The 25,847-nt window shown below is 36.0% G+C and overlaps 1 protein-coding gene across 1 annotated transcript in view; it reads right to left on the reverse strand.

Moving 5' to 3' along the window:
- Positions 1-25,847, reverse strand: part of LOC138319188 (neuroglobin-like) — a 62,789-nt gene that overhangs the window by 20,493 nt on the left and 16,449 nt on the right. The window contains exon 2 of the mRNA XM_069262163.1: positions 11,633-12,080. Coding sequence (XP_069118264.1) covers positions 11,633-11,838 — 206 coding nt within the window. The 5' untranslated portion in view covers positions 11,839-12,080. The remainder of the gene's footprint in view (positions 1-11,632; positions 12,081-25,847) is intronic.

Below are 25,847 nucleotides of genomic sequence, written 5' to 3' on the forward strand. Positions count from 1 at the left end.
AACACGAGTACGACACCACACATTAACACGAGTACGACACCACACATTAACACGAGTACGACACCACACATTAACACGAGTACGACACCACACATTAACACGAGTACGACACCACACATTAACACGAGTACGACACCACACATATGTCTTTAACGAAATTCGGCTGCAGCAATAATAGGCGCACATTCAGTTTTTCAATATATGAACACAATAAAAGTAGAAACTGTTCAAGAAAATCTTTTTATGATAAATAGATCACGTAAAAAAAATATCAAACTGAGTTGAGTACAATTCTTTGACAAAATTTGGAGAGGCAAAAATACATTTTTCATATAAAGAAATATTGTTTTGAAATGGAAATTCTTGTCACAGGTACTCAGTAACTTATACTAATGGAATATTCACGTGCGAATAAGAAAACAACAGACAATGTCAAGTATGCTTATATTGAGGTTATAGTCTTACAAGTACAGCAGACAGAAGCATTGATCAGGACGAATCATGAATTGATACAAGTTACTCTCATTCACGAAGAAGCCTTATTCTTTCGTTAAGGTAAATTGGCACTTGACCCACATTTCTATCTGCACTCGGTTTCTTTATTTCAGAAATTACTTTATTTAGAAATGATCTGTTGCTATAGTACCTCCCTTCGTGGAATGTCCATTGTGTGGCGGTTGTCGGTTCCAATAAGCGAAATGTGTTGTGTTATTTCGGTGAGTAAGCCACGTAGAACTCGTGGATCAATTGTCTGTTGACATTGATGTGACAGCACCACTAAATTTGTATAAGCCAATCCGATAATAGACAAATCGTTTCCCCTACGGACGTGTAATTGTATAACGGGGTACCATGGGGCCACCATAAAGTAGCTTAGCATCATAACCAATAATCTCGGCGTTATTTTCTTAACAAAAAAATCGATTGTTCTAGATGAACTAAGAATAAAAAAAACTCCATTGATCTACCTATCTTTATTATTGATAGGAAATAATAGATATTTTTTAAAGAAAATTTCATTTCTTGCTGGTCAAAATATACAAGGTGAGAGGCACGGGGATATTTCATATATTACTTCTTCATACTGATCACGACTAAGTATAAATACGTAATTTTAAACCTATTTAAATAGTATCTCACATTGGTTATAAAGCCGCTACTTATACATATATCATTTCTGTTATAGGAACACCATTATTGCTTTATTAAAATATCCCACAGTGGTAGGGTTATATTTCTAAAGCTTTCCTCTAAAACGTACTATACAGCATTTTAGTCTAAAGTGAGATGTCAAATTGCAATTGTATTGTAGCCGACCGAGCTACTACATCACAGACATGAGATAGGAACGCCTCGGCTAACCTTCTACCGTACCTCAGGATCGCTTAGGTCAAAAATGTAGAGAAATACTGTAATTATCGACGCCTACTGACGCCTTCCAACTCTTACCAAAATATGAAATGTTTGATTGGTTTTCCCGAGGCAGCACCAGGGCAACATCGGGCAATCATTCAGCGAGATGTGGATGAGAGCCTGCTTACAGACGGAGCCATCACCACTCATATATAGTAGTCTAAGGATTGCTGAAACAATCACGATGTTGGCCTCTTTAAACAGTATCACCCAACTTTACCAGCTCTTTTGTACCTCGGTGATGTTAAAAGGCAGGGAACGTAATCAGAAACAAACAAATAAAAACAGCATAGCCTATATGTGTTCGTTCTATCATCGGAATCACAAAAGAATTTTTAAATATTATAGAAAAAGGGATTTGGAACAACACCATCTCATCCAGAACGTATGCCATATATCAAGTCAAATCGACCGTGGCATCATAAAGAAAATCATACTTCGTTAGTAATTTGAGATGGTGCCACACACTTAATGTCCTTGATAAATGATTTATTTTTACATTTGAAATATACAATACTAGCAGAAAATAATCTGAACACTGATGCAAGCCCCATTTAATATATGCATGAACTTGTTCTTGGTTTAAGGGGTAAGCTGATGAATATGCTGTTTTTACAAGAATAGACAAAATGAATTCCAATAGAATGATTGCTTTATTAAACTGATATAGGTGTTGATCTTTTGTGATATATAAACATCATTGAATTTGGTTTTGAAGCGTCCAATATATGGTACCGCGTTTTGTAAGTGCCATGAAGTCATTGCCCTACATTGGACTATATGCGAAAAATTTATTTTCAATTAAGCATCGAATTCAACACAAAAATATGCCAAACATTCAGAATATTATATTTAATATTTTGCGTGGTTACGAGATATATACCACATGTACAATAATTGGATTATAAAACCATCTCCTATGTGATATGACTGGAAGCTTGTAACTACCGTTGTAATGTCTGGTACTTTAGTATCATACTGGATCCACGGGGTATCAAGAAAACTACGAGTTTACATACAATTGTCATCTCATAGAGTCATTAATGGCGATAAATTTAACGACCACGCCATGGCTGTTATTGACTTAACAATACATTATATGTTAAAAAAATACCATTGACCTATAATCAAATTATCTAGTCTCTTGGAAGGTTTTTCACTAAGTCAAATTAAAAGCATTAACGTCCGCTCGGATAGTCTTCTCACACTGATCGCTTTAGCCTTCCAGCTATCTTTATGCAACAACCTATATTGAAGGACGTTTTGGATTCTCAGGACCCAACAACACACCTTCAGGCTAGGTTTGCTAGTAAAACTCGGTAAATTCACTTACTCAAGACAGGCGATGCATAAATAATACTAAGCAGTCTATTAGATCCAACAAGGGTAGTAGCTCCGCGAGGGAAAGTGTCTATTGGTAAGTAGAGGCACGCTTCCTGTAGCTCTGTTTATCTTAATACCAACACACATTTAACCGGGATTGTCCGCCGACTCGTAGGCCCATGGGAGCGGGGGAATAGCAAGTTGATTATTATATTTATACAAACTGATGTATACACTAGTATAAAAGATACACCGATTGAGGAACATCTTTACAAATGATATAAACAGTGTAATATGAAATATGATAATAATATATAGTACTGAATCAATTCATTCCAGACTAGACAGAAGCAGCACTACCGGTTTACACTGACGTTGATCGCTTTAGGCAGCTGGAGATCGGCTGGGTATCAGCTGCAATGAATGTTGATGAATTCACCATTTTACAAATCTTACTAATTCTGTAGTCTACTGCCAGTAATTGACATGATGGCGCATTATCGAAGCAAGACATCTCAGGTGAAGGTAATCAACTTGCGGCATACATTTAACATTTTACATTTTTATGTAGAGCTTTAAGTGAATAATCGAATCTGAATGTAAATGTCAAACAATGAACAGAAACACGTGATTCGATTTATCGAATAACAACCAAAGAACTCACAGATATACTTTCAAATATGAAATAGATATCGATATATTTCGCAAAGCATGGAAACCAAAGTCAATTCAAGGCATTGAAGGCAAAGAAAAGCTTAGCCGATTAAGTTTGGTTTATTTTGTTAGGTTTTGTTTTATGTTGCATACACCAGTACTTGCAGAATCCTATAATCAGCTCTTGTTGAATGATCGGAGTTTTATTGGTGTATTTAATAAACATGTACTAATGTACATGGTTCTGAAAACTTTCCAGGTGTTATAGTAATTACTTGTATTTAGATACTGTTAACGTTTCGGTAAATATCGATAGCAGTTTTGACATGTAGTATCTGAAATAAAACATATAGCGTTTACACTAAATACACATGTATCAATTCCTTTGGTAGATACCCCAATCTTTTACAGCAGACGGATGAGATGTCTTGAGAGATATCGATTTATCCAACAAACACATACCCAGATAATGATTACTTATACTGCATTATGATAAGTTAGTAAGTAATTAGAGCTCTACTTTTAGTAAAATGTATTTTTTTAGAATTTTAGAAAATAAAATCACCACAAACTCCTAGAATCTAATCTAACAGATGACAATCTACAAAGTATAAGAAATCTATCAATCGAAAAATCTAAGTAAATAACGACTGTAGGCAATAAATTCATATCCCTTGCGTTCATTAAAGCTCGACACCATTTCATATAGTCAATGTTAGATTTCTGCAGGATTCAGATTGTCTTTAATTAATAGTCATAAAAATGTCAACGCTAACTTTCCAAGAACGCTACTTTATACTCTATAAGTATTAAACATCATTGTGTAATACAAACTATTTACTTCATTAGACGATAACTATGCCTAGTTGAACGCTTAATTCTGATTGGAAACTTTCGGTAGGTTTTTTTTCCGGAAAAGCATAGCTAGCTTCCGGTGACGTTCCCTTAAAGAACACTAATCTATGTTAAACTGGACATTATGAAACAACTTCCTGTCACTGTGAAGAAAGTTTAGTAGTCCCGAGAAACCATTTGCATACTGACTACTTATTCCCTCAATGGCCGATCCTTAGTAGTGCAACACATGCTATTACCATAACCACTAACTCAATGACGAAACTCTGTTTAGAAATGTTCATATGATCGACCGTCACGACCGGCCAGAATTACATTACTGCCGCACCACAACTCAGTGTCCACTGTATACAAAATTCACCATAGTTTATGGCGTGCCTGGCTGACCACAGCTCTGGAAATCTATATCTGTGATTAGATTTGTGTGACCTCTGAAGGAAGCTTTCATCAGAGCAAGCCGCGTGAAGACGGATATATCAATGATGCTCTGTATCTGTACGAAGCCCATTAAGGGACATTGGTACTAAGGTTCTTGGTGGATTTAACACATGCTCCTTTAAATATCTATATATTTTCATTATAACAGTTAAGGGTACATTTGGGTGGTTTGATTAGATTATACCCCAATCGAGGCTCCAGAGAGAATCCCAAATAATTGTCCTTAAGAGCTCCCAATGCTAGAACTTTATCCTGATAGTTATCTAAGATTCTATATGGGTGTTTTTTCCGCCTACCTAATCAATACTAATTCAATGCTACCTATTAATAGTAAGCGGAAGTAAGTTGGTTTCCTCATTGTTACATCTCTTTAAAGTATTTGGATAGTATTTTACTAAAGCGATGTATGTTGTTATCTAGGAGTTTTCGAGAGTCGAGTAGTAGTGAGACGGCAAATTTTGAGTTTTGATAAATTGCGCCGAGAACCAACATCTATTACATAGTTAAAATATCATTTTGATTGTTACGTCATTAGCTTGTCATATTTTTGTGTAGAAATATGACATAATAATCGCAAGGGGAAATAACTTTGTAAAATACAATGGCGGAATAACCTTTGGCGGAAATAGTAGTGATGGTCTTCTGTAAATGAAAGCAAGAAAACAAATGTAATCAATAGAATATTCCTTGTTTTTTATGAATACCAGAACTATTTCATCTCGTGAGGCGGAAACTTTGAAAAATATCGAACACTACTCGACACTCGAAGATAAACCATGATCCAATTTGACATTTTATCAGTATTTTACATATGAAAACCTTGCTTTCCTGTCAACTGCAACATTTTACCTAACATCAGGTCTGATGTCTAACACAATAATATCTGATGTTATCAAATCTATAGGTTGTTAATGTTTTTGATCAAAGCATAACGATGTTAACTTGAATCAACGACCACTTAATTCTAAAAGCCACTGATTTCATCATTTCGCCATCACGGGCGATGATTAACCCTTTGGCAAATCATTATTCTGATAACAATTTCTCCTCCGCTAAGATTCTGAATGTTTCGCAAATCACTGCTCTGGTATATTATTATACCTCACCGATGAGTCACAGTCGCTGATTGGTCGAGAGACGTCACGTGTGCGGGCGACAAAACAGCGTGTTTCCCGCTGAACGTCATGTTCAAAAATCATGTTTCCCCAATGCGGAGCTCCTCGTACGTTTAGAAAGAGTTGTCGTTCGTGTAACGGAATTCTCCGAGGTATTCCGATAACAAACAAAATGGATGGCAGACGACGCTCCCGTCTGCCTTTGACCGACGAAATTAGCAATATTCTTATGATAAAAGATACAGATAACACAATTACACTCGATGTCATGTTTATATGATGTAACATCCTAGGGAGTTGATTTGGACTGAAAGATACGGTTGGTCTAACTTCTTATCGAACAATAACTGGAACGTTAGCCCAACACGGCAACGGTGTTTTTTTGGCAAAAAACTTAAAGTCTAGCCATTACGTTAGACTTGTATTCTAGCACGAGAAAAAAAACTTGTTCGGTATAATAAACAATTAATTGCCCTGACGGTAGGGAGACATGACGCTTATTTTACCCGCGGCAAGTCACATTTCCCTCGGGCTACTCCCTCGGGAAATATGACATGCCTTGAGTAAACAAAGCGTCATGTCTCCCTACCGTCAGGACAATAAATGTATAGTTTTTTTCCGCAGTGTTTTTATATACATTAACTTGTCATGTTTCTACTAGTGAAACTTCCTTGTCTCTGCTGCTAACCGATTATCTAGGTTATAGGATACAATTCACCATTGCTATCTATGCTTTGTAACTCTCACAGGCAAACGTAAAACGTTATCGACATTACAACTCATGTTAAATCAAACTGACATTCGACAATGAAGAATACTATAACAAAACTGTATTATCAGTGTTATGTTATATGTACGATTTGAGTAAGGTATCTTATGACGTACCCAATTTCCACGTACATTGGTTATAGGCAAGATTGGCAATGGACACAGGAGGATTTAATAGTCGGATATGATACACAGCAGGTCACAAACGACCTATTGTTTTTGTAGTCATATTATCAGAGGGCATATATAAAATGGATGGGAAGTGGAATATGAGAGGTGCATTATGTGTATAATGTAAAGTGGGGTTGTCCAAAAAAGCCTTTGAATTCGAGACTGAAGGGACAACGATATTCAATGACATAGATATTGCATGTTGGGTAAGAGCGCTCTGGACATGTACACAGGACCCTATGCTACGGTTCTACGATAGCTGGTTACATTGTACTTGTCAACATGTACTGTCGATGCGATAATTCCAAACGCATATTATTTACATATGTCTGTTGAAGGTCATCCGTTTATAGATAATTGGTTGTCATGGAAGCAATGAAGTGGGAAGGTAACTGGTGGAAACGGATGGGGAAACGCCAATGTTTCCCTGGGAAGTAGTTTTACAGAACCTTGTCAACAACAATGATATATTGTATCACATAAATAGGTTATTTCAAAAGAGAATAAAACAGCGACATATTCTGCGGAATGTGCCAAACCTTTGAATCAATACTGTGAATGGACCCTTGGTTTGTTTATTGATCTAAGAGTGAGGCCCTGGAAAACTCGAGATCATTGATATAATGATGGATTTATTGATAGATACAGCTTTTATAACCACATCGTTACTCGATTACATTGGAGACGTAGTTCACGGGAGAATAATTACAGGTGTGCATCTGAGAATATTTAGATTTTACGAGTCAGTAAATCTACACTCGACAAGACATTGTTGACATTTGGTCTTTGGAAGCAGGCTATAATGTCATCGTGTCATAAGTGCCTTACACATTATCTGATTGTGATATATTTCTACAAAGCACATGATACCCAGAGTACAACGACCTTTGGATACTGCAACCATATTGCTAGCTGTAATATCTTTACAATTCTAGACAGAAAATGGTGTCGAAAGGTATAGAAGGCCTGGTATGTATCGTCATTCTACCATGTTGACATTCAATATAATATTTTTTCTAGGTTTTGTTATGTTTTAAGAACCAGATGGAGTATTAGTTATAGTCAAGTGTCACTGTGTTCGAATTGGTTTCATATTTTTAATGTAATTAAACACAACGATATTCCCTCTAGGACAAGATTAATACACCTGCGATCTCTCTACTTGTTGTGAGGTTTGCACTGTATTCATAACATTGTTGTGCATATATTTTAATCTTTTATTAACTGTCTTTTTAAATATTTATTTCGAAGACATGCACTTAACCGGATGTTGCATATAGAACCGGATGTAGTACTGCTGTAAACAACGACAACTACCATACACACAGCGTTAGGACCATGATGCACCTGATGTTTATGTAATAAAGAGGATAAATACACATGGACGGTGATGGTGGATTGTGCTAATGACTTGCCTACAGTAATGTAATTCCCAGGTCCCTCGCCAACGCCTGCCCATATGTCCCTACACCGGATTCACGCTCGTTCGATTGGGGTGTCTCAGGGTTTTACGCCAATTATAGCCATAACTGGCGGTAACACATTTATGAGTACAATTAGTTTATTGATTCAAAATCATTTTGGAATCAACAAGTATCGTCAGTTTTATCTATCGCGGTTATAGCCAACATATGGTGGGTATATATCGTAATATCTCAGGTATATTTACAAATATACTATAAAGGTACGCTGTATACATACATATGTAGATTATTCAGTTATTACTCTTATATTTGTAAATGTATATTATGACATTTATTTCTGCACACTTTGTTCGCTATCTATGTTAAAATATAAATTTGAAACTAAATGACACCAGCTGTTAGATAACGACAAGCCTAAGGATAAGTGATCAAATGATGTTGACAGTGTATCTATAGAAACGTGACTTCTGGTACAGGATAAACTAACCACTAAATTTACAATAGGGAAAAACTAGGCTAAGCAGCCAATATCAATGCAGAAGTAAAATAATCAAGTGCAAGGTTTGAACAATAAATAGAACAAATTTTGTTTTATGTTATGTCATATTGTCAAATGTTAATGTCGAATTTTCGCGAATTTACTATAATAGAAAGTTGAATATAAACACACGGTATTGAGGAATGAACACAATACGTTGCAATAATAAGGTAGGGATATATCGTAGGCTGAATTGATCATCGAAGTAAAATACCAAGACCAGACAGGATCTGGTGGTACATGATAGGTGGACACTGACTTATGATCACCTAATGCACGAGGATTAATAGTGAGCTTACTGTATCCACAGGAAGGGCCTTATACTAAGGGCAAATGGAGTTCAATCTGTTCATACATGTGCTCTTCTTGCTATCTTCTAAACGCCCTCAAATCAATACATGGATATGTTGTGTCAAAATGTTCCCCTGTACCTCCCAAAGACCACCACTATGGCGCCCACCATCAATGTATATCCACACGCTGAATGTTGTAGGATTCACAATCACGTCTAAAATCAATACACAACACCATCGTCTACAAACACGTCGGTGCGCCGACACTTAATAGACGAGGTGTCAGTGTGGTTCATCATCAGACCACGAGTAACCATGTATACTGTCAATATCATAGTCACATAACAGGTAAGACGATGAGGTAAATGAAGTAATCGAATAGTACGTGTCTATGAAATTGTGACCAGCCAAACATTCAAGCCATCATTCATTGCGATAGGAAAATAAATGTAAATGAGTGACAAAATAAAGAAGATATGAACGTTCAGTGTGATATCATTCTAATGTGGTACTCTATTGCGATAGGAAAATAATAGAAAATAACCAGTTATGTAATGTCGATTGGAATATGTAAATGAGTGACAAAATAAAGAAGATATGAACGTTCAGTGTGATATCAATCTAATGTGGTACTCTATTGCGATAGGAAAACAATAGAAAATAACCAGTTATGTAATGTCGATTGGAATATGTAAATGAGTGACAAAATAAAGAAGATATGAACGTTCAGTGTATATATCATTCTATAGTAAATATCCAGAAAAACGCGAATGGTCACTCATAATCAACCCATATCATGAAGACTCTGAGCACTCTATTGTACAACAACGTCAGCGGAAACACAAAAACTGCCTGAAACAAGAAATACTGCATCAATGCTAACGTAAGTAATGTGATATCACGCAATGTCAGCTGACACCTCAACAAATGACATTCAACTTAAGTTAAAGAAAAAGGAATATAATTAACACCCCTGTGAAAAGGCTTCTCAAAATATATATCAAACATCAAGAAATTGACTATAAAAACGCGGAACCAAAACTGCGCACAACACAACACCATGGGAATCCTGAACAAAAAACATCACCAAAACGTCAAAAGAAACGAAGCGCAACATTGAGTTGAGCATCCATAGAAATATATAGAACAACGTAAACTGAAAGCGCTATCAAGTAAGTTTAAATGGAATATAAAGTTAAATAAAATATGCAAAGTCAAAAATATTTCAAAGTCAATGTAAGAGAATAATGAATAAAACAAATGCAGTCGTTAACAATAGTTTCACTGAAAATTGCGAACGATGGTAGACAAAATAATGAGAAATCCATCATTTAACGTGAGGAATATAAGGTCTATAGATTTGATACGGGAAATCAAATGTCAAAGAAAAGTGCAACCCGAAATGTCAGACATCAAACAAATATTGGAGTCTAAGGCTCGAGACATTAATTTTCGGAAATAAAAGAGAATGTATTTCAACGCCACGTAAGACAGTGGCATTTTCAAAGAGAAACCTGAGTAATATCAGGAAATGAACAAACTGATATCCAATGTAGTAGTCTACACGCCACGGAAATGTGTGTTGTGATTTCCCCAGCCCGCCGACCACATCTATAAACACGCCGAGCACAACTACACTACAATGCATGTGCTATCCGCTGATTTAGATTAATTTCCGAGAAGGGTTCCTCCTTTCCTGACATACTACAGCTGTTCAAGCTAAGCTCTAATTCAAAAGGCAATGCGGCCTGACGTTAATTTTCACCTTTCATTTATTTGCGATTTAGGTTTTGAATGTTTGGAGTCAATATAAGGTATCAATACATCCTAATGCCATAACACTAACGCAACAATCTGTTTATATAGTATGTGTCGAAAATGCATTGCTTTGTAAAATTTATATGAAATAGTTATCAGGTCCGAACCTCGGCATCGTTTTATTTACTGTTATGCCAATTGACATAATGTTATATATGCTAATGGTATGCATATATCGCCTTACACGAGACATCTTCGATCTGAAATCGGTCCGTTTTCACAACAAAAAGCGGAATATATTTCTACTAATACAAATAAAGCTCAATGCTAGTTGCCATCGATGAGTGACGTGTTTCTGAGATCTTGAATTAGTGCTGAGACAGCCAAGCCGAGTATTTGACTTGCCTCTCGGTGCTATAGAGAGATCGATGAAATGCCAGTTTGGAATCAAAGCAATCACAGTAAGGACTGAATTGTCAGACATCCCTTCTGCTCCCCCTCCTTTCCGAGTGTCATAGTCACAAAATAAATTAATTCCTGAGCAACTGTCAATAGATGTAGTACTTCTATCTCTGGTAATGAGCTCATCCAACGTATATAATGTAGGATTCATGGCTTCCACACATTTTACAATCAGCAATTTAAATAAATAAATAAATAAAGTATCACTTAGATATCTTTAATGAATGTCACATTGCATTAAAACATTAAAATGGCTACTAAAGCATCTGTAAGCCCATAAGGAGGTACGGAGATCCGGTCGGAAGTAAAACGTACATCTGACTGGTTACAATGTGTACACTATTGTAGCAGACGCCTATCGTTAGAGCTAAACAACACATACGCATAGTGATGAATGGAAATTAGAAAAGGGATATTTACCTTATGAACATCTCGACTCCTGTAGACTCCATGCACCTTTTGATACCCTTCCATGACTTTTTCAGCTTGAATACTTGTCTAGGATCTAATGGAAGCCGTGGATCCGTTGGATCAGGCGGAGCGGGCTCAGGTAACTTATCCGCCATGGCCTCCTCTGCTGTTAGTGACCTCGTATTGGTTTCAGGCGCAGACTGCTTACATCCCATAATTGTAATATTTCTATGACTCGTAGTGCAGCGTGACGTAGCCGCTAACGATTATCGCGGTAAAATCGATACCATGTGAATTACGTATCTTTACTAAAATTAACCCACACTAGAGAATATAAAATAGACATGGACATAACGAAGCTGGCCAAAATGACGTAGAAAGGAGTTGATGGTGGAGCGGGAAGGATGAAGGTAGTAAACTCTCGTCAAACTTTGTTACTTCATACAGCAACCGTAATCTGGAAAGCAATGTAAACACACATATTTAAACAGAAAAAAATCATATTACAATCAATATGCATGTATATTATACTGTATTGGATTAGCCATCGATCCGGTATTACAGCCCCGAGACTTGTTTACACTATTCAAATATTGAATTTAACGCAACGTGTTTGCCATAGGATTGAAGTGGCGTATTAAACAATATCAAACTGTCAAATCACGTGATAGGCCCAAACATGATTTGGCAGCATTAATATGATTTATTGAACGTATTGTTTGTTTTCAAAGGTAACGAAAAACATGAGATTCTTTCTCTGTCATGTGTATATATGTTTGCGACACTTTATAAAATCGTGAAAATACAAAACAATGTTGATGGAAAAAGCAATTATTTCACATATCAATAATGAGGCACTGATAGATACCTCTATATCAATTCATTGCATCTTTCTGATTTACATATTCGTTACTGTAACACTACAATGCTACTCAAGTAGAGTTTTTCTACGATATGATAAATTAGGAATTATGAAATTTAAAACTTCATTTCATTGAAATTTATCATTTTATATAGAATAAGCATTTGTTTAATAAATATTGTTAGAACTTGTTACTGTATTATATATTTCCATCCTTATATGATAAGACTCTATTATTACATATAAGATTTATTATTTTATAGTCTGGATTGAATTCATTGCATTCGGATTCCCCGATTTGTATTTTAGGACAACAATCAAAAACAAACTTATAAAATAACAAACAAACAAACAGTAACAAAACTCAAACCCAACCATGCTCCATTAGTGGCAATATGAAAATTCATTTCATTCAAAATTTCACTTTGAAAATGTATTTACTAGACAGACAAATATTGGCGCTGTTGATGCATATTTTGTATAAATAATTATGAGTTTGTGCCACTCTGTATATAAGATCTCGCGTTATAGAATATTGTATGATGATGTGCCTGTTGTAATAAAATTCGCCAAGTCTGCCAGTCTCAGAGGATGGAGAATGGCAGTAAGACAAAAGTGGTGGTCTTAGTGTAAATTGTGTGTACAACGTGCCATAAATATCACAATTTCATTCGTTCCTACCCTATCCCTCGAGATGATCAGCCACTAACACATCGATCTATAACAGGGGATGACTCTATTAACGATGTGACAAAAATAGCCTAGGTAAAAAGCATTGATTCAATTTGCGTTAGATGTCTCTCTTTATTCTTATGGGCTTGAGTTGACATATTGATTTACAACTATTATATAATTTATCAGGTCTTATTAATACAAAAAATTAGCCCATATCATAAAACATTGTCAAATTTATCCAATCTATCAATTGTATACATAAAAAAATCTTTATTGTTTTTACTTTACTGTGATGTCGATATATCATATTACCCATCAAAAGCTATCATTTCCAGTATCAATGTAACTTGACATGGCTTTTCAGGTTCAGCTTGGTTTTTTACAGTACAGATGTCCAGCCTAATTAGTGTGCACGTTTTACATCTCGCACAGCCTCCCACGACCGTTACTAATAAATCTATTTCATCTTGAACTATTGCCCTTTTTATCACTTCACATCGTTAGTTTGGACCAGAATCCACACAGTTGGTTTACCGCAATGTCTTCTTCAAAATGGAATCTGATTAATTAGGGAGAAATTTCCTTTTTATAGTTATTCCCCCATACACCTTGTGTGTATAGGTGTGTAGTTTGATATCGATCTTTGTATGTGTCTACCAAATATCTCTTATGACAAACAGGTATGAAACACACAGACATACGGTTGGCGTCATGAAGTACCTGGCTAAGGAGATGTGGAAATGAAACTTAAGTTTAGTCTGTATGTCTGAATTAAAGTGACAGGTTTTGGTTCGAAACGAAACAGCATGTCCCCGAGTTAATCAATTTGTATACAATATGTGAAAATAAAATTAAATGAATTTTTCAACTTGTTTTAAAAGTATGAGGAGGAATCAATAATTAACCAGCCTAACTTATTTCTTGTTGAGATCACCTATTGTCTCTCCATGTAATTGCTCTGTAGTATATGATGCACTTAGACCGACGGTGTTGGGGTCCTTTCCATTGACCCACTCTTTAACTGTCGTCAGGAGTTCTTCGTCAGACTGCAAACAACATCCATGGGTAACTTAAGATTGGGCATAGGAAAACGTTGCTGGCAGGCAATTAGGTAGAGTGTGATTTAATTCACACCCGTTTTGTTCTCTATCATTCATTGCAATTTTGCAAGTGTGGACTCTTGTGTTGTGCAGTTGCAGCAATACAATTCATTTGGCCTCGGCTCATCTACACTCACAAGATGCAACATGACATCATCTGTTGATTTAAAAAACTTACAGTAACAACAACATATCAGCATTGCAGACTGGTTTGATTGCATGTTGTTCGTAATTACAGACGATGATCAACGCAATTTTCAAAGGCACAGTGACTGAAATTCTTCAAAATCTAGTAACAGAATCAAGAAATATTTGCTATTTTTTTCTTATTAAAAGTTTAAGCCTCTGATTTTGTAATTGGCATGAGTTGAAAATAAGGGCAATGATGCCGTTAAGTATCTTGAAAATTAATGGAGAGACAAGGTCATTCACAGAACATTTAGATTAAAGCATAATTTGCAATGCCTTCACCAAAAAAGCAAGATAATAAGTTGCAATCAGCTGCCTTTAAAATGACATGCAAAGTCATCTGTAATAGGGTCTTCTTGTTATAATATTATTGTAATACAAAAGGTTGATGAATTAAAGGCGTTTACTTGTTTTTACACACGTGTACATGGTTGTAACAACTTTTTGGGTCAATGATGACTCTTTGATGTAACCTCCTTGCCTAGATGAACTATATAAAGTGCTTAAGCGCTTCATAGTAATGACGAGATTACAATTGAGGTGGAAAGTTAAATTACAGTACATATTAAACAGGCTTTAGTCGTAAAGCAGTCTCTCCTCGATGGACCCACATGTCAAGCTTGAAGTTCCATGGTCTTAGAGTAAAGGAAATTGAGCCCAAACAGGGTCGGTCGGACGGTCGTGCAACGTATAAATCTATAGTCCTTTCGAATTCCTGTTTAGGGACCAATATTTGTTAATTTGCTAAAGAACAAGTAACAAAATCTTAATATGATCACCTTATAAGTTTTATACTTTATTTTTAATAGTAAAATAATAAAATATGACGGACAAATAATGTCCATTATCAATGATTTAGTAGAAGTATTATGTTCGAACTGGAGAGTAGTATGCGTTTTATATGGAGACACCAAACAACGCTCACCATCATTCTTAATAGGTGCATCATCGGATTTACTCATGTGACGTCAGCACATTGTTCAGTAATTGTAACTATGGAGACTTACCTCTTCAACCTTCTCTCACCTAGGAGACAATACATGCTCAATTGATCACCGATCTAACAGTCTCAGGACACTATCTAGACAATGGTATACTTAATAACGATCATTTTATTGAAGTTACATATCAGTATGTACTGTCTCTTATATAATTCACAATGATGAGGATATTGTAAAGCTACATTCAAGTCCAATGTCACTGGGAAGGTTATATTATATATCAACGCGTTCTCAGCTAAATATATGTGACCTAGCTTTCGTATATCATCATATCACACTTTACACTTGATATTTGTCCCATAGCGACTATTCACACATAACACCATATTAGTACGCATTTCTATATTCACAATATTTATTTATTATATTATATATAGATATCTTTTTTAACAATATAAAGTTATATATGGAATATTTTAGGTTATTTCAATTGTTTTGTTTTTGTAAAATAGATAAAATTGATTTATGTTTGGATTCATGTTGCAGAACCAAATACAATCCTTGTTCATTATAAAACAGACATACAAACGTACATTTTTCGTTTTTATACTTCAGTACAGCGACAATTGTGTTCGTTTCGGAGCAAATTGTTTCATGTTGCTCATAAAATGTCAGTGGCATACAAAAGTGATAGACATGAGGCCTGTGTAAATGATTTGATGACGCCATCTGTTACAGTAACTTACACATTTGATATTGCGAACGTTATTAAATTTAAATAAACTTTAATAACAAATATAGATTACTCGATTTGATTACGTTGATCACGCCTCCGTAACCAGTAATGTCTTTAGGAATTCAATTCTGTACCGATAAAGTATATGTACTGTATCCGATAGTGGTATGTTCGTCTTTGTTAATAGTTTGTGCAGTACATAAACCTTGAGATGGATATGCTTGTACAATTTACTATAAATATAAATAAATCAAATAATTTATTCTCCATTATTACCGGTAATTAACATTGTGTCTTGTTATTAACCCGTTCCTTCGCTTCCTATAGTTCAATCTACGATAGGTAGAATGTCATGTCACAAACCCGTGAAATCTGCCATTTTTGAGTAGATTGTGAGTTTCATACACTAAGGTGTACAGTCAGACTGTTATATTAGTACCAAAGGGCGTCGTAATCGACTTATGATAATTACACACCAGTGTGATAGAAGGAACAGCATATTAACAGGCCAGCATGAATCCAATATGTGCACATGAGGAGATAAACCAGGATATTCTATTCTGTGCATAGGGATAGAATGCATCGGTGCCGTCTAAAGCAATGATTGTCAAATATCTTTGTTTCTGAAATAATAATACTGACATGCTAATGCAATTTACTGCTAGCAATGTATGGTATGACCATTCTGCTTGATTCATTTTTTTAATCGCAAAGTAATGTTACTACCAATAAAATATAACAACCATTTTCGAAAGACATTAATCTCATTTACACTGACACGAAATTGGTTTTGATATATCCCATGCAATCGGTCGAGGCCATCAGCTAATAACCATTGTCACATAAAATAATTGATTATCTGTATGAAAGTGTTACATCGATCTCCTTATTTTCTAATTCCCCTTTAAACTGAAGTATTACATCTGTACAATGAGTGTTGAAGCATTTCAATGTTCTCAATTTCTAGTTCGTTTTACTACATAGCTTTTAGTACATTTGTGATTATATTTCATTTCTTCTGTTTATGCTTCTCGTGTTTGGAAAATTATGAATAAAGTTATCGTAAAAATGATATTTTGAATTTTGGATCTTAATGTAGATCCCATCCCTATAATCCCGTGATAATGATTACCAATGTATATCCCATCCTTATAATCCTTGATAATGATTACCAATGTATATCCCATCCTTATAATCCTGTTATAATGATACCAATGTACATGTATATCCCCTAAATCCTTATAATCCTATATCCTGTGATAATGATTACCAATGTAGATCCCATCCTTATAATCCTGTGATAATGATTACCAATGTAGATCCCATCCTTATAATCCTGTGATAATGATTACCAATGTAGATCCCATCCTTATAATCCTGTGATAATGATTACCAATGTAGATCCCATCCTTATAATCCTGTGATAATGATTACCAATGTAGATCCCATCCTTATAATCCTGTGATAATGATTACCAATGTAGATCCCATCCTTATAATCCTGTGATAATGATTACCAATGTAGATCCCATCCTTATAATCCTGTGATAATGATTACCAATGTAGATCCCATCCTTATAATCCTGTGATAATGATTACCAATGTAGTGTAATTACCTGTAGATAATCCATCCAATCCTGTGATAATGATTACCAATGTGATAATCCTGTAGATTACCAATGTAGATCCCATCCTTATAATCCTGTGATAATGATTACCAATGTAGATCCCATCCTTATAATCCTGTGATAATGATTACCAATGTAGATCCCATCCTTATAATCCTGTGATAATGATTACCAATGTAGATCCCATCCTTATAATCCTGTGATAATGATTACCAATGTAGATCCCATCCTTATAATCCTGTGATAATGATTACCAATGTAGATCCCATCCTTATAATCCTGTGATAATGATTACCAATGTAGATCCCATCCTTATAATCCTGTGATAATGATTACCAATGTAGATCCCATCCTTATAATCCTGTGATAATGATTACCAATGTAGATCCCATCCTTATAATCCTGTGATAATGATTACCAATGTAGATCCCATCCTTATAATCCTGTGATAATGATTACCAATGTAGATCCCATCCTTATAATCCTGTGATAATGATTACCAATGTAGATCCCATCCTTATAATCCTGTGATAATGATTACCAATGTAGATATCCCATCTTTTAAATCCTGTGATAATGATTACCAATGTAGATCCCATCCTTATAATCCTGTGATAATGATTACCAATGTAGATCCCATCCTTAAATCCTGTGATAATGATTACCAATGTAGATCCCATCCTAATCCTGTGATAATGATTACCAATGTAGATCCCATCCTATAATCCTGTGATAATGATTACCAATGTAGATCCCATCCTAAATCCTGTGATAATGATTACCAATGTAGATCCCATCCTATAATCCTGTGATAATGATTACCAATGTAGATCCCATCTATAATCCTAAGATCCAGTAGATATGATTACCAATGGATCTTATAATCCTGTGATAATGATTACCAAGTAGATCCCATTTATATCCTGTGATAATGATTACCAATGTAGATCCCATCCTTAAATCCTGTTTTAATGATTAACATTCTATCTACCACAATAGGCGGTGTTATTCAACTCTCAGGTCATTGAATAAACACTGCAGTCGTTGATTATCAATTTGTTTATACCACACGTGGTATAAACTCTGTACGCATTCTGATTGGCTGACACGGTGAATTTTGACCGAACTACTTCTTTCTTAGTGTCACGTCATCATTGTCAACGTCATCAATAATCATATGACATCATTCTATGTTGTGATGGCCGCTTGACGTCCAAAACTGCAGGCTGTTGGAAAGCGTATGCGCCGTGGTCATTGTGTTAAAATACGTGACGTTTTCATACATGTTAAATTGACCTTTCATCATTAGTACTAATAATACATCTTGTCGGACAAGAATTTTACTGATGAGTTTCGTAGTTTTAATGTGTATGAAACGAACTTGATCTTGACGGTAATGGCTTGATGATTATCTGGCGGGAAATAGACGATGCCGTGTCGTGCGAATGCTTTTACATGTATACATGTAGTCCGACATTGAGTTTTATTTTCTGGAAGCAACTTTGAAGATTTGAACTCAATAAGACGTTAAATGAGTATTATTTGACCCTAAAGATGTTCCCAATTAGAAGAATTTGATATCGACGGATTCTTTATCAAACGATGACTTTTGAATACTAATTAGACATCTAGTGTCTTTTTGCTGATGAAAATATTACTACACCTTATTTGCATATTTCGGTAAATACACGTTACCGCATCCCTGCCGTATTTCTATCGCCTAAAAACGAATAGTATTGTGGTAGAAACAGGTCACACTACTCGTGGTTGTTGAATATCGAATTTATTCCACACTCGTAAGTTATTTTTCAAAAGTTACAAAAAGACACTCGCTAAAGCTCGTGTCTTTTGTAACTTTTTAAAAAATAACTCATTCGTGTGGAATAAATTCAATATTCAACAACCACTCATTGTGTAACCTCTATGTTAAGGGACCTTTTATCAAATATCAAATAGACAAACTAACCAAACAATCCGTTATAGTGTGAATTGTTCTTAACAATTTTAAAATATTGTCACCTGTAGCATTGACATGAACTTGCTGCACCTAGGCCATAGTGCATGCTTATCACCGCGTGCGCACAGCATTGATTCAACATTCAACATTAATTAAGTCTTTGAAGTGACGACAGATGGCGCTCATTTCCTGTAATAGCCACTGCCAAATCCAACATATGGAGTTTATGAGTGATGTTGTTTCATTACTTACTATAAATATACATACATATATACTGACCCGTGGCAATAGTGAGACGAGCGGTCACCTTAATGTTGAGTATCGAACGGTCAGCTGAATGATACTAAGTATCGAACGGTCAGCTGAATGATACTAATATAAGTATCGAACGGTCAGCTGAATGATACTAAGTATCGAACGGTCAGCTGAATGATACTAAGTATCGAACGGTCAGCTGAACTGCACAGCGGCGTAGTCGTGAATATCCATATACAGCATACCCGGCAAATAATATAAGTGAAAACATGTTGTAAGACTCAAATTGTCGTAAATTGTAAATTTCGGTGATAAATATGACTAATTTGATAAAATTAATAGGATTTTAAATTGAAGATACATACTCACCGACGTAAACACACATCATTAAGTCGAGTAAGGAATACTACATGTAGAGGATTGCGCAAACATTACAACTTAGATAGTATCACTTTAATTACCGGCCAGTTGTGGTTATAAATTCTGTTAATGAAAATATAAAATCATTCAACATATTTGTCTATTCTTGATCTTACCAGTACATCGCCAGTATAACCACGTGATGGCTTCCTTCTAATGATGCACACTTGGTAATTACGTAGCAACTAATTTGTTTGAATTCTATTTTAGGAGTTTTACAAATACTTCTGCAATGAGATAAAGGACGCTGAAACTGTGATCGAAGTTTTAGATACGATAATTAGTGAACAAGTCTCCTATCTTACATCGTACTATCGATTAATCCATTAACAAAACAACCCGTATTGATTGGCGCATTTCTGTACAAGCTAAAACTCAAGTCAGATGATATATAGTTTTTATAACAGAGACGCATTGCAAAAATGTCTTTATTCTAATTAGTGACACTATTGGTGTTGTATGAAGCCCTGGTAGTTAGATTACACTGCTAATCAATGTTGAGTTGGCAATGAAAATTAGGCCAAGTTGTGCAGTCACTCTCTATCAACATCTATGTACAAAATGCCAGTTAAATCGGAGTAGATTGAGAACTCAGATGAACATGATAAAGGCCATACCCCCTGTGTGTCGATATAAGCACTGGATAGGTCGATAAAATATGTTAGATATATACATAAATGTACTTGCAGTCAAAGTGCACGCATATACTCATCTTAGTTGATAATCTTAGTGTACTATAACCTGTAAGACTACTATTGATGTTTATGGTAGAGTTACCTGCTGTGATGTATTCTGTAAATATGAGCTCTTGATGTATTTACAGAAACCAATAATACACAAATGGATAAATGGATCCGTTGACTATTCGAATAATGAAATCGCTTGTTTAATTGCAAGATTCCATCCTATATCCGAGGCACGCATGGACGTATATCGTATCCTTACCCAAGATATCTAATTAAAATTGCATAACGCATCTTACTGCTTGTCGTTTTATCTGACTAATTTAAAAGAATAATGCCACACATAATTAAGCAACAAAAGTCTCATCAAATTTCAATGAACCAGGAAAGGGTATTTGATATAGCAATATAAAATATCGATGTTGAAGAGACTTGTTTACGTAAATTGACGAGTAAATCCAGTAAGACAGTGTCAATAATAATACATCATTGGTTAAATATCCATTATAGGTATCCATTGGTCCCATGAGTTTTATAGTATCTTCATATATATACCTGATAGCAGAGTCAATGACAAACGTTTCTATAATATAGACTTGAAAATAGGAGTTCATACAAAAAAATGTTGAACATTAAGTAAAAGTAATTTGTCGGTGTGCTTACTTTTGAACTACGTGTATTGTGAATTGATGACAGTTAATTGACACAATGTCACAAGTTACTAAAATATCACCCACCACACATACGACACACTAAAACATTGCCTTCTAATTCGTATGTCTGATAAGTATTCCTGTTTGCAGAATTAACAAAACCATTGTTTTCCTAAAACAATTCATTTTTTTCTGACTGATATATCCTTGCAGCTTACATCCAGCACACAAATAGTGGGGCCACGGTGATTGCTCCTTTCTCCCGTTACAATAAATACTTCCTCACAGTAAACCTACGTTATAGCAGTATTTAATCGTATTAAGTCCTACTAAATACGATTTAATCATAATAATAACGTTACATCTTGTCATTTTTTTTTGTGAAATGACGGGAAAACAATGAAATTTTCAGCAATTTTTCCCTAAAAAAATCGATAAATGTCATAATTTACATCACAGGGTAAAAACAACTGATGGCCAAAAAACACCTTGTAACAGTCATTTCGAATTGCACTAACCCTTGTGTAAACACATGTGTAGTATAAAAAGATATATCGATGAGTGAGGTGGGAAAAAAGTGAGGGACTCCCCCCCCCCCTCCTACATCACGCAGAGAGAAAAGAAAACGCAGAAGAAAAAAAAAGAAAAACAAAACAAATAAACTAAAACTCCAAAAATTCTGTCAACACACATTGTAACGGTTATTCTGATTTGAACTGACTCTTGTCTAAACATATGTGCATTATAAAAGGATAGATTTATGTTTTTTTAGCAGAAGAAGCGAAATGACCTCCAACCCCCTCCCCAATAATTAAAAAAGCAAAACATATTACCGGATCCAGTTAACATCCAAGGGCTAGTTCACATGTTTTATCCATAATTCAGGCAGTTCCCAAATAACCGTATAATTTATTTCTTTTTAGTGAAAAAAAAACTGGTTCGATTTATTCTCCTTCAATTTTGGATATACCTCCCATGAAAAAGGTGTACCATTGTGATTCTGCTCGCATAAGTTAAAAGCTACGAATACATATAATATCTGCTGATGAGGAACAGTCACAGACTGGGCCGCCACAAACGGAATCCTAGAAAACAGTCAATTAGAATGAGAGGACAGGGACCGTAGTGTAAAAGTTCATTGAAAGTACTTCTGACCACGAAAAAAAAAAGGCAGCAGGACATGATGTCCTGGAACCATGGACCCATTATGGAGAGCCAAAGAAGCCGCAAGGGCTCTAAACCTCATGGGCCATCTCCTTGCATTTTCGCCCCATATTGATAATTAGACTGCTCATAAGCAATCCTGATCATCTAACATATCCATCTGGATATGTACTGATCATTCTCCTTTGACTCTATAGAGATTGTGAATATTTTACAAAAAGGCAGGATCAGTGAGTAGGGTAGCAGAGCTATATCTGGGCCAACGAAAGCACGTAAAAAGTGAATAGATGGATATCACTCCCTCTACGGCCTGAGGCAAAAGCAAGCAGGAAGTCAAAAGTAGAAAACCTCTTAATGGAGACCGACACCAAAGGCTCTTAAGGAGCCCCTCTTCAGTAAACCACAAGTGCTAGATTCATCTGTAGAGCTAACGCCGTACCCCAGGCCTGTCCAGGCTGAACCACCTAATCAAGGTAAGACAAACAGTTGGAAGACCCTAACTCTGGTCTTCCATGAGAATACAGTACACTGGAAATAACCATGCGATAGCCTGCAATAGTACTAGAGGCAAGAACTTTGTGTTCCCTAAAAAAAAATAGAGAAGGGAATCCGCAATCAGCTGGGCAGAGGCTTTGACTGATCAATCTTCCTGTCGATACACCAATCACAGACGATCTTCCTTGAATGGTTAGACGGCAGGTGAGGAAGACTTATTGATCGGGCGATGCGAGCTGTCTTAAGAAAAGCCTGACTGAAAGCGAGGCCTCCAGAGATAGCTTCCACGCTCTTTGAATGGATCCTCCGGGACCGAGGCTGGCGCAGGAGATTGGTTCCTGAGTGGGAAAACCAGCGGAATATCCACCAATAAAACCAGGATTGTCTCGGTCACAGGGGCGCTATCAGAAGGAGGGGGTAAAATGATGCTTCCGAAACTTCTATTATAACCCTGCCCACCAGGCTGAATGGAGGGAATGCATAAGCATGTATCCACCCTCTCAATCTAGAGATAGAGCGTCCACAGCCCAAGTCATTTGATCTGGCACCGGAGAGACAAAAATGGACAATTAGTGGCGAAGTGGCGAAAAGGTCTATATGAGGTATGTTCCATACCTAGCAAATGCCCTCGAAGATCGGGAGATTTAGCTTCCTTTCTGTCACAACCGGCTTGCGGCGCCTGGAAAAAGTATCCGCCAGAACATTCATACATGTCTGGAAGATGCTTGACTAAGAGAGTCAACCGCATTTCCTGCCGGAGGAGAAGAACACGAATAGCGAGGGCACAAAGGACGTGGGACTTTGCCCCCCCACACTTTCCTTCCAGATACGCGACCACTGTAGAGTTGTCTGTAGTCATCACAAACCATCTTGGAATGTAGAATCTTCCGAACAGCCTGCAGCGCCAACCGAACAGCCTTACTCCAGCACGTTGTATGTGCTCGGAGACATGCATCCCCAGACCACTCCCTGGCAATGGCCGTCGAGGTAAAGCCCCCAACCTGTCATCTGTCATCGCTCCAACGATAGACTTTGGTGGAGTATGAGGGAATCGTCGAAATAAGATTTGTACATTTATTTTCCTGGAGTGATGAAAACCTACGCCAACCTGCAGCAGTTTGATGAAAAACCAAAGTAACAGTCGTGATACCGAAAGGATTTAGTTTTGTGGTAATGAGCTGTCTGCTATACCATCGTGTCTTCAGGACAGAAAAACAAATAAGGATAATAATTCGAACACAGTGGTACGTTTCGTTCTGGCACGAGCCGAAAATTTATGAAAAATTCTATGTTTCCAGTTGTTCACTAAAAGAGTGGATTATTACGGTTCTAACCACGTTCAAGTTGTAATTGGGGCCGGATGGCTGATTGGTATGATGTCTCGGCATATAACCACAATCCCTCCACCTCTGTGTAGCCTTGTTCGAATTTACAGGAGCAGTTGCCAGATATTGACTGCTGGCGGTGTTTTTTCTCCGGGAACTCCGCCTTTCCTCCATCAATAAACCTGGCACATCTTTACATGACCATGGCTGTTAAAAATGTAATTGTTGTTTGGAACTGTCTGAATCATAGATCAGGAAATATTTAATTTATGTAATAATAATAATGGATTTTTTTCTCTATGAGTATTGTTGGGAGGGGGGATGTCCACGATTCTTCTGCTAAAAACATAAAATCCTTTTGAAATACACATATGTTAACACAAGCGTAAGTGCATTTCGAAATGACTGGTAAAAGTTGTTTTGTCCATCAATTGTTTTACTTGTGATGAATTATGACATTCATATCGATATTTTAGGGAACATAAATGATTTAAAGAAAAAAGCTGAAAATTCCATTGTTTTCCCGTCTTTCACAAAAATGAGAAGACGTAACGTCATTATTATCATTAAATCTTATTCAGCATGTTTCAATCATATTTAAAAATGTGCTTATTTGACTCTGTGTGTTGTCTGGTTCGCTATCTATGCGCGTATATAGTCATTTTATAGTACACATATATTTACCCAAGGGTTGGTTCAGTTCGAAATGACTGTTAAAAGGTGATTTAACCATCAATTTTTTTACTTGTGATAAAAATTATGACATTTATCGATTTTTTTTAGGGAAAAAAAGCTGAAAAATTCATTGTTTTCCCCCGTCATTTCACAAAAATGAGAGGACGTAACATCATTATTATGATTTTAATCGTATTCAGCATGCTTCAATCATATCAAAATATGTGTTTATTTGCCTCTGAATATTGTCTGGTTCTCTATCTATGCGCATATGTGCGAATGTGTCATTTTGGCCATTTTTTGTGAATTTTTTAGGGGGGGGGGTTTCCCTCTATTTTTCCGACCTCATTGATGAGATCTGTCTTTTTATAGTACACATATGTTTACATAAGAGTTGGTTCAATTCGTAATGACTGTTACAAGGTGATTTGGCCATCAATTCTTTTACTTGTGATAAAAATTATGAC

Source organism: Argopecten irradians, chromosome 3 (assembly GCF_041381155.1).
Source record: "Argopecten irradians isolate NY chromosome 3, Ai_NY, whole genome shotgun sequence".
Lineage (NCBI taxonomy): Eukaryota > Metazoa > Mollusca > Bivalvia > Pectinida > Pectinidae > Argopecten > Argopecten irradians.